Source organism: Sander vitreus, chromosome 13 (assembly GCF_031162955.1).
Source record: "Sander vitreus isolate 19-12246 chromosome 13, sanVit1, whole genome shotgun sequence".
Taxonomy (NCBI): Eukaryota; Metazoa; Chordata; class Actinopteri; order Perciformes; family Percidae; genus Sander; species Sander vitreus.
In genome coordinates this window covers 4,113,497-4,124,808 of record NC_135867.1, presented here as the reverse complement: position 1 = coordinate 4,124,808, position 11,312 = coordinate 4,113,497, and the positions used below count along the sequence as shown (strand labels likewise).

The window sequence follows — 11,312 nt, the reverse complement described above, 5'->3', positions numbered from 1 at the left end:
TCCCTGCTTTCTTCCTATCATGTTAATTATGTATTGTCACTAAGGAGCTGGTGGAGCCATGTGTCAAGTTTACCCTTAATTGGCACAAAGGCCAAAAATAGCACATCAAGCATTCCTATGCTAATTGTTAGTCATATTTATGCCCCTATATGCATTGTATAACCACACACCATGTGAATCCACTGAAGAGACACAGGCCTTAAATCATTCATTCAGCAGCTCAGGCAGAAATATGTTGGACAGGCAGTACTCATGCATTCAGGCTTTGAGCTTCCCACTGGGATTTTAGGGAGCGACTGGTGTTGCACGTCTCCGTGTGCATGGACCGTGTGTTTTTCTGAGCTGCTCAATAAAAGGTGTTTTTGTGTTTCTGAAATATTTAGTCAGATCTTGTTTGTTGGAATTTGTATCACAATGAAAGATATGCTAATGTTTCTTATCATTAAACAATAAAGTCCATATGTACATTGAAAGTAAAATAAAGTGCAATAAACACCCAATGTAGCTGTAAATTATACATTTTACAGTTCAGTTCACTGTATAGTTTAGTAGAAGTTAATGTGAGGTTTCAGAAGTCTGAGTTAGTGGAATCAAATGTGTATCTTCTAAACTTACAGTCTTTTTACGGTGTTTCCCTAAACAGTGTTCCTTACTGAACTACAGTGTAGATAATGTACAGTGTAAGGTAATTTTACAATCACAATAGGGATAACAGGGAATCTCTTCAGGTCCAATATGGACAGGAGGAGGACTGTTTTCACTGTCATATGGGCATGTGAGTAAAGATCCTTTAATATAATATGAGGTATGATTGAACCATATCACATGGTCCTTTGATTTAGCTGGAGTATATTTACAAGGTGCATCTCAAGGACATTTGACCATGTACCATACTGTATGCACACAGATTTGTATAAAACACATTTATTTTTATTTATATTGTATTTCAATTGGGCTTTTGCATTACTTGACTTATTTCTGCACATATATTACACAAATATTTGAGTGTGCACAATCAATTTATATAGTTTAGGTGTTGTTTATATGTTATGTATGTTAAATGTATTTCATGTAAACAGCTTTTTAACGTCATATTTTTATTTATTTTATTTCATTCAGGTAGTTCCTTATCTGATGCATCCGTATCTAATTAAGATCATGTTATCTTTTATTCTGAAGGATTTCGCGTTTGAAGTTTTTATTTTGAAGGGTTGTTACTGCCGGCGGAAGTTGTGGATGTGTGGCTGCTTGTCTGGTCTGAACCACTAGCCAGCCATACTTTCGCTTTTCCTCCTAAACTTAGTGATTATGGCGACGTTTTTCGGTGAGGTTTTGTCGGTGTATTCTCGGGCCGTGGATGAAGATGAAGAAGAGCTCGATGGAAATGAAGAAGATGAAGAAATCCGTAGAGAGCTGGAGGAAAAGAGGTAAATAACGTTAGCCAGCTAGCACGGAGACAGGAAGTCAGAAAGCATGAACATATTAGATCAACGTTGGCTAAGCAACGTAAGCTAGTTTCATGAAGTTAAGTGAACTTGATTTGAAATGGCTTTTTAGACGTAACATTGTATGTGTTTTTAAGTTCTGTTTGTAATGTTACCATACGTTGATATGACTTAACTAACCTTAGCATCTCACGGTGGCTCTAGCTAACATGACACATGACATTTCAGTACAGTTAACAGTTTAACAGCCACTCCCCCCTCCCTATCTGACATTAGTAAGCTTATAAAAAAATATAAGTACACTAGCAAATAACACACTGTTACACCGGCTGATGTAACACACTATAATGTAGTTATAGATATAAACGTTATTATTTGGCTTTCAGCAGACAGTAAGGCAAGGCTTTATTTATATAGCACATTTCAGATGATGTCTTTGTTCTGATTTGTTGTCATTGTTTTTAGTCCTATGTCTATTTCTGTGTATGTATTTTGAGAGCAACAAAAAGCCAGAGTCAAATTCCCTGTATGTGTTCACACTTACTTGGCCATTAAAGCTGATTCGGATTCAACTGTGATCATTTTGGAGGCTTTAGTTTGTGTTGCTCTTGGACTCTATTTTGTTATACTGAAGTGTTCATTTTTATGCAGGGGCAGGACTATATTAAGCATTATGCTTCTGCCTGCTCCTTCTCGAACTTATTCATCATACATCTCATCTCTGTATAATGCAACCCAATTCAACAGCACCACAAACTACGAAATGCTCTAAAATGGTCGTAAAGTTGTCAAATCATCAACTCTGGTACGCAAAATGCATCTCAAACCTACCTTAAAACAGGTGTTTCTTTCAGTTTTACCTTAAGGCCATCATCATGGCAGCAGATATTGGTGCATATTTCCACATAAAGTTACATTGAATTACAGACCAAAAGTGAACCTGGGGTTTATGGAACCTGGGTTGCACGGTTGATAATCCAGCTTTGACTACAGCTTTGACTACAGCTGTCAAATATATATAAATATATATATATATATATATATATATATATATATATATATATATATATATATAAAATATGTTAAAAAATGGAGTAAGTGGCCGAGTTGGCATAGTGGGTAGAGCAGGCGCATATACTTAGAGGTTTCTGCCTCGACGCAGATGTCCAGGGTTCGAATCCGTTTTCCTGCATGTTTTCCCCCTCTCTCTCCCCTTTCTCACCTAGCTTTCCTGTCCATTAAAGGTGCTGTAGGTAGGATTGTGAAGATCCAGGAAAAATTTGAACATCGACAACTTCTCAGTTCCTCCCCCCTTTCTGCTAAAGCCCAAAATGGTCTCCTAAGGCTGTAGGTGGAGCCAGAGGAGCCAGATTTCTTTTTTTAATGACCTGCTTCATGTAGATCTACTGGAACATAGGATCAGTTTCAGCAAATATGACAGAAAGTTAGTTTATAAGTCTTACCTACTGCACCTTTTTAAAGGTGGAAAAGCCCAAAAAATAATAATCTTAAAAAAATTATTAATATTTCCATCTGAAATGTTGTGGACTAGAAGTACAAAGTAGCGTAAAATGAACAAGTACAATACATCAAAATTGCTCTAAGTACAGTACTTGAGCAAATTTAATACACTTGTTAGGGGATAGTGTTCTGATTATTGTGGCCATAGACAAAAACTGTGTTAATAATAAAGCATAAGGAAAACTTGAGAAATAAACCCATTAAAATGTTGGTTGTAATCTGCTAGAGAGCCCCACATCGAAATACTTGATTTAATGGAACTAATGGTGGTCTAACCCTTACAGGCACCTGCATCCCCGGTGGAACTTACTAATAAAAGTCTGCAAATATTTAGTTGTACACTGTTTCCCACAACTGTTCCTTCTTCTCTAACCGATGTCACTTTTTCATCAGGGAGGTTAATCTGCGCTGGAGCCCTGAAGTCTCTGAGTCGCTGAAGTCCGGAAACAAGTTGCAATGTTCAGACTTCATCCTCGCTGTGGGACACAACGCTGCCAGTAAGTGTATGCTACGTTACCTGTGATGAGTTCTTCTAACAGCACACCCAGTATCACAGATCAAATTAAACTTCAATAATCCCTGCGATTAAATTGGATCATACAGTAGCCCAGCGCTGTTAGCTCTGCAACAACACAGATTTTCAGGAATGTTTTTTATGTTTTTTTTTTTTTTTTAAGATAATAAGATCAGTAATGAGCAAATACTTTGATTGGTAATTAACACAATTTGTTCAACATAATACTTGCCACAAATCAGCACACTTTTTCTCACCTACAGACTCATTTAATATAAATAAAAGCAACTTTACAGCTTCAACATTTGTTTTGCAGTGTTAAAGATGGCTAAACTAAAGATGGCTTTATTCCATTCAGTTTGTCAGTAAACCTGCAAGCCGTTAATGTAGAAGGTCTACAACTACCGATTCTTTTCATTACCAATTAACCTGCTGATTATTTTCTCAATTAATTGATGGATCGTTTTGTCTACAAAATGTATGTGAAAAACTGTGAAATTGTCCGCCACAGTTTGATGAATCACAAGATGATGTCTTCAAAGTGCTTGTTTTATATGTTTACAGTCTATGGTTTGTCTGACTAACGGTGTAATTCCCCAAACATGTTCAGTTTACCGTCCCATACGCCAAATTAAAGCAGAAAATCCTGAGTTGCTAATTGATTTTCTGTCGATGAACTAGTCCATTCATTGTTTCGGCTCTTAATTGATCGTAATTACACCTGTCCCAATTTCCGCTGTGAGAAAAGAGTCTGTCTTACACGTGAGCTGTTGTTGAATGCTGAGAGGATCTGTCTTCACAGGGTTTCTGTCAGTGTACGTTCTCACCTCTGAAAACTGGGACGCGGTGGGACATGCATCAGTGTGGAACGAGAGGAGCCGGGCAGCAACTGGGATAACCAGCGAGGAGGAGACGGCTTGTGTTTTCTACAGACACAAGGACAACCCATCAGTGAGTGACACACATACAGCATGTGTGTGCTATGTGATTAATGCCTCAGAAAGCACCTGAGCTTTGTAAACTCAATAATAATCATTTAATTTCACAAGTTTGCTCCTGATCTTTTATTAAATGAGTTTGTTTAAATTCTTGTATATTATATAAGAGCACATTATAACGGCTGTGCCCAGTTCATTGTCAAGCTACGAACGGGAGAAAAACCTGAATGAATTGGGGCAATGTAGGGAACGCAGATGCCTCCGTTGACAATAGAAATTCATCATAGAAACTATGATAAAGCCGTTTATATAACTGCATGAATCCAACTCTATTTCAGTCCCAGGTCTGCTTTATCTCACGTCATGTCGTTACTGATCTGTTACAGCAGCGTTTGCGCCGTAATGCATTTCAAGAAATAAAACATGAAACCCCACTTCAGTCGCCAAAAGTTGGAAAGTAGGCCACGACACAGGATTAATGAGCCCTGGTAATCCGCCGTCTCTTCCATAAACTGTCAGAATACAGAGTTATAACCGACCAGTCTGATGCGTGGACAGGCGTGTGTGTGTGTGTGTGTGGTTACTTTCGAACAGCCTGGTGTCATTTTCACATGATTTTAATTAAGATAAACATGGTGAACGATCGTGTGCGAAGTGTCAGATTTATCACGCGTCTCTGTCCTGCCGCCTTCAGACAGCTGCAGGGATTTAATGAGCTGAAGGAGAACACTTTCATACAGTGGAAAGCAGCTGTGGATAACAGATACTGCAACAATCACCCATTAATTCATAAATCACTGATTTACTGAAATTCTCGTTATGACAACCGTAAAGGTGCCCTGCCACATAAAACCGTTTTTACTTGTATTTTTTGAAATATGTTAGGTCCATATGTGTTAGTGTTATGTGGTGAATGTGAAAATGAACTGCTGCCTCCTCTGTCAGCTCTAGCCACTGAAAAGAAGTAAGCGGAGAAATCAGGCCAATTACAAAAGCTGGTCAGTCTGACATGGTGTTGCCTGAGCTCATTACTATTCATGAGCTCGCCCAGTTGCGCTGGGTAAAGGATGCTGATTGCCAGGCTCTCATTGGCTAGCTGTTAGCCAATCAGAGTCAGGCAGCTTAGCTCGTTGAATATTAATGAAAACTGGCACAAATCGAGCTGAGTCTTCCTGCAGGCTTTCTGTACCACGCTAGAATGGCTTGAAACAAGGTAACCAAGGCATTTGTTTTCACAAAAAATGTTACAGAGTCCATGATAGAACTTAAGACATTACCACAAAGTAATGAAATACGTGTGGCAGATCACCTTTAATATTAAATGATGAATAAAGTGCATCTATAGGTTGGAGAGTTTGTTTTTGTAAGTATTTTTGGGCATTTTTACCTGTATTGACAGCAGAGAGTTAGAAGGTGACCCAGCTGGACACGAAGGGGGTGCTTCATTCGACTAGCTGTATCGACTAGTCATTGCAGCTCTGTATGGTATAGAGCTGCGCTGATTAGTCGATTCGGCTAGTCGATTAGTCGTTTAAAAGAAAATAAATCGGCAAATATTTAGAAAATTGATTTATTGTTTTAAGTCGAGCGAAATTGACAAACGTTTAATGGTTTTAGATGAATTGCCGTGACGTCACCCTGTGCTTTTCAATATTGTAATCTGCGTTTTTCAGTTTTCTGATGTTATGCAGAGTGAACAATTAAGCAATCAATAATCTGCTGATGAATCAGTAAATAATAATCATTGGTTGCAGCCCTAGTATGATATGTCAATTACCCACCAGGACACCACAGAGGACAACACCTGGAGAGTGTTTAATGAATATTGTTTATTTACGTTATTAAGCATTGCATTTACTCCAAGTAATACGTTTGCCCGTGTTGACAGAATCACTAAATTGCCTGCGGAGTGACTTTTCTCCAGACGTAATTATTAGACGTCTATCTTCAGACCCAATTTTCACCAAAATACAACACCTCTCTTTGTGCCGCCTCATTTAAAAGGAATGCATCTCCCCTACCTTTGAGCGATGTGCACACACAAAATAAAACGCAGACGGCCAAAACAAACTTCCCGGCCAGGAAAAGACCAAACTGTGGGGAGCGATGGTTGAGCTGGTCATGGTGCTGTCGTGAAAAAAAGTTTCTCTGTTTTTTCTTTTTAATTTGTCATCCATCAGTATAATCAGTCCTTCCTGTCTTTGAGTTACACTTGTACGTTTCAGACAAATACTGTATGTCTTGAATCCACAAACGATGTATAAAATATCTCTTGCTTTCCTTTCCCTGAAGGTTTTGATATGTCAAGCGACTTGCTACATTGCGGAAGACCAGCTTTTTCAGTGGACAGAAAAGGTACGTTTATACAGCAATGCAAACAGATTTACCACCATGACGGGTTTGTTTTCTTACATTCATGAAGCACAAGAGTGTAGAAACAGAAGATTACATTATTGGAATATGTCAGTCAGTTCAAAGTCTATTGGTAAAGGAGCACACAACACCATTATAACACACATAGATGTATTGTTTTATACATAATTACAGGTTACAATATTTATTTGTCTACCAGTCCACTTCAAGCACTGTTTACTACAGATTACCAGTGGCGGTTCTACATTGAAAAAAATAAAAATAAAATAAAAAACAGTTATATTTTATTATAACATTTGTTGACAACAAATGACATGAAAAGACCAAAGCTGTCTCTTAATACTTTCCAACATTCCTAAGCCCATTTATTTCTACTGAAAACGTCAATCTTTAACATGCGTACAGGATGTGTGTTGGCGGCCTGGGGGTTAAAGAATCGATTTTTACATTTTTCAAGTCAGTCTTAAAACAATTTGTATTAAATGAATGTACCTTTACTTACGTATTTACATGCACTGTAGCTACCTGTAGTATGTACAGTATGACCTGTGGACTACTAGCTGATCACTTCCTAACAACATGCTGCTCATTGATGTGTTTAGAACAAGATGCTGCTCATTGATGTGTTTTTGGAGGAAGATTTATCAGGCTGTGGTTTGGGTCTTTAATGGGATTTATTGATTAATAAATAAATAATAAAATACAAATCACCAGCCTTAACCCTTAATCCATTAGTAGTTTTTTAAAGACAGAAAATACAGATTACTTTGTTGCTGCATTATGACACATACATACAATATCCCTAAAAGCATGTTTTGGGTGTATTTATATCAATATGGGGGTAATACTCAGGTACGCTTGTATATAAATTATGTGAAAATGTACCCCAGCACATACAGTAGTGCTATGCGACGTCCCAAACTGGACACATCTGAGAGTAACTTTTTTTCATGTAAAATGTGAATATTTCAATGGATATTCCAAATATATTTAAGACTTAGCCTATAATGAACTATGTGTGGAGCTAATTCTCTGCTTTGGTAGGACACACACACGCACACGCGGCGCGCATCCCGTGCATGCAGTGCGTGCGTCGCTCCTCCTTGTGAATCCTAAATAGCGCGCCGAGCCGCAGAGCTGGATGGCATCGCAGGGTGTCTGGTGCCAGACTGGAGCAAAGACCACTATAGGAGCCGTTAGCGCGGATACAACTGCCCACCGGCCTGGGAGCGCCCCATCCCTTTATCACGATTAAATCACTGCTCTTTACTATCAACGTTTCATTCCTTTGAAGACATTTAGCAGAGCAGCATTGTCTTTTTTTTTTACAAGTTGGATTGCGTTCGTGAACTTCTACTATCTAGCCTACTTTTAGTTCTCAACACAGTCTGTTTCAGCCCCCCCTCCCTCCCCCTTTCCCCTTCTCACACAGCTTCTGTGCACGGCGCCCTCTCAGCAAGCAGGGGCGCCTGCAGCTGCAGGGGGCGCCAATTTGCCAATTCCCCACACAGTGAAATGATAGATAATAGAAAACCGCTTTGCGGCGCTAAGGATTTTATTTTATTTTTTTAAGTGCTCGTGCCGCACCCCCATGTGTCATGAAAAAATGCCGCCCTGGGTGACTGCTCGCTTCGCCCGTGCCGAAAACCGCTACTGCAGATTACAGTGGTCAAAGTCAAACCTGCAGGACAGGTATTTTTCAGGGTGATCTACACAATAAAGGTGATGTGTTGGGCTGACCGTGTGTTTCTCTGTCTCTTGCAGGTTTTTGACTGTCTGCAGCACCGAGAGCTGAATGTGACTGTGCTGTCAGACAGCTCTGTGGCTGAGTACAAGACGGCAGACTATCTGTGCTATAGCTCTGCTCCCTTCCTGCGCTCTCTCCACACCAGTGCTTTCAGTGGTCAGCCTGTCTGCCAGTCACTGGAGCAACCCAACATAGTTACTGGACTTCCAGCTGCAGGTACTACTATTTTTCTTCTTTCTTTTTTACACTTCTAGTTTCTCTAATTCTCGTGTCTCAAACTTGCATTCCCTGGGGTCCACTGGCCAGGCTTTTCTTCTTGTCCTCTCTCACATTTTTTAAACATACACAAAAAAACAAAAACACTTTGAAGCCGCACAACTTGGCTTTCCTTTTTTAGCAGAGTAATGCCTCTTGAGATTTGGAAAAGGGCAGCTTTCTTCTTGCAGATTAGAAGGGACATTTGCATTAAACCTCTCTTGAAACTCTCTGTGCTCCAGGTCAACCTTTCTTTTTAAGCTTTTGAACTTCACAAGCAGAAGTCCCAAATACCATGTGAGGACCTTAAGAGCTGCGATTCCTCTTTAAGTTTCTTATGCTTGCTGATAGACTCCGTAGTCTTCTTCTTTTCAGTAACGCACATCGACTGTAGCAAAGACATTAGACTGCAGACCTTCTTCTCACTGTGATCACCGCTCTTTATGAAATAATGAATCAAAATGCTGCGACTGCACAGCAGTAGTCTTGAAAGCGACATAATGTTACCTAGATGTAAATTTAAGAGTGTAAATCATGATACGGGTGACTCCTATTTACCCCTTGTGTGATATAAAGCCCAGCTTTAGCCAGATTTGATTCCTTACTTTTCGCAGTGTCCTTGAGCGAGGCACTGAATCCAAAATTGCTCCTGATGTGTGTATATGTGGGGACGGGGGGAGGGGGACTGTGCCAACTGAATGAAATGTAGTTCCATTAGTGCTCCTCTCCACTCACTGAGCTCACAGAGGCCCAATCCCAAAGTCCGGACTCACAGACTCGTGGACTTTGGTCCGCGTTCTCGCGAAATTTGTAAGGCCTTCGGGTTGTCCCAATTTAGGATTTCAAAGGGGCGTGAGGGTTTGAGTACACACTTACCGAGCCCTTTCCGTGAGTCTGCATCGATGCAGACTTCACCAAAAGGAATTACCCACAGTTCAAAGCGTTGTGACGTTTACCGCGGAAACCATAGGGAAATCCGGAAATTACAAAGGTAAACAACAGCACGACACACGGCCACGGAACACTGTTGTCCAGCTTGTAAAATAAGAGTTTGAAAAAATGTGGAATCAGGCAGCCGTCTCCTGTGCCTCGGCCGTGTGGAAAGCAACAAACTTAAAATGAAAATTCCCAAACCGGCAAGTGTCAGCAACATCTTTGTTATTAAACATCGCCACGGTAACATGAGATCTCGTGAAGTGTTGTCCCAATCCCATTTCTACCTATCTGAACCCATGTGGCCTCACACACTCACTCACTTAGCACCTGAGATCAATTCAGTCTGTGAGTCTTTAGTCCTTAGTCCTCAGGGCTCACTTTGGGATTGAGCCATAGTCTTTTTTGCTGCCAGTGCATTTAAAGACTTTTAAAAGTCCAAACAAAGAGACGGATCAACACTGAGGACCTCGAGTCAAACTGTCCAGTCTTCAGCAGTTCTGATTGGTCTCTGTTGTCTTCTTCTTTTGTGCCCTTTCATAAGTGCTGAACCAGTGCGAGGTCCACCGCATCGCCACTGTTGTTTACCAGTGTTACAGTGATGTCACTGGCCCCGACTCTGTCACCATGGAGACCTACAAGCCTGCACTAACCAAGCTCGGCAAGTCAATACAGGTCAGCTGCTTTTTACATCTGAGGTCACTCGCCCGAAAGGTCAGAGTATGACTTAATGCATCTGAAGTGTTTCCCTGTTCTCCTCTTTAACATCTTTCATCTTTTTCTTTTATTTCCCTCCTCAGTTGGACCCGTCTCCGAGCACAGACGTCCTCCGCAAGTTTGTCAGAACCACAAACATTCAGAGTAATCTCTATATCTGACGATGTCCATGTTGCACACATTTAATTATATTTTCCTTTGGTAAAAAAAACTGTCATTTTTTTAAATAAAGAAATTAAGTAAACAAAGCCTTTGTTTAAATCTCAGTAGTTTAATGATTTCCTGAATTCATATTGTCAATAAGAGGTCTCATTAGGTGCTAAAGAGTGGGGAGTTGTAATCCGGATTTGGTCATTTTGGTGTTCAAATTAATTAATGAATGAATCAAATGCATTCTAAAAGGAAGCCACAGTCACAGTGTGCCTGCATCGTACATATCTCCATAAATCTCTTCCTTCTTTTCACTACGAAGATATTTCCTTCATTTTGCATTTGCTTTTCTCGAGGGATGTGAATGCCAGTCAGTCAGCCGGTCGGCCCCCCACTTTGGTCCAGAGTTCAAGGTTAAATATTGTATAGATTACCTATTAAATTGAGTACAGATATTCTTGCTCCCCTCAGGATGACTTGTATCAATTGTGATAATCCCCTTACTTTCATGGAGCACCACTTTAACTTTGGTTTGTGACTAGTTTCTTTATAAAAAATACTAATTGTCTAAATATAATAAATAACTATACATAATAAAATATAACTACATCTAAATATCAAATTTAGGTTACCCCTGCACTGTAATCTCTGGTCACATTAAGCCTTTTAGAATGACCCACATTCAGAAGATCCTTCCTCTGGCATTATACATTGTGTTG

The 11,312-nt window shown here is 39.9% G+C and overlaps 1 protein-coding gene across 1 annotated transcript; it reads left to right on the top strand.

Annotated features, from left to right (window-relative positions):
* The first annotated feature begins 1,209 nt into the window (after nt 1-1,209).
* psmg1 (proteasome (prosome, macropain) assembly chaperone 1) lies at nt 1,210-10,691 on the top strand. The gene is made up of 7 exons (XM_078266399.1): nt 1,210-1,427; nt 3,360-3,463; nt 4,283-4,431; nt 6,711-6,773; nt 8,556-8,754; nt 10,271-10,401; nt 10,527-10,691. Exons 1-7 carry the CDS (start codon nt 1,309-1,311, stop codon nt 10,602-10,604), a joined length of 843 nt encoding a protein of 280 aa, XP_078122525.1. The 5' UTR covers nt 1,210-1,308; the 3' UTR covers nt 10,605-10,691.
* The last annotated feature ends 621 nt before the right edge of the window (nt 10,692-11,312 follow it).

Excerpts from the sequence above, each read along its gene's own strand:
- psmg1 (XM_078266399.1), top strand. The coding sequence starts at position 1,309 with ATGGCGACGTTTTTCGGTGAGGTTTTGTCGGTGTATTCTCGGGCCGTG. Across the intron at positions 8,755-10,270 it reads TACTGGACTTCCAGCTGCAG|TGCTGAACCAGTGCGAGGTC; the intron begins GTACTACTATTT and ends CCCTTTCATAAG. Across the intron at positions 10,402-10,526 it reads AGCTCGGCAAGTCAATACAG|TTGGACCCGTCTCCGAGCAC; the intron begins GTCAGCTGCTTT and ends TTCCCTCCTCAG.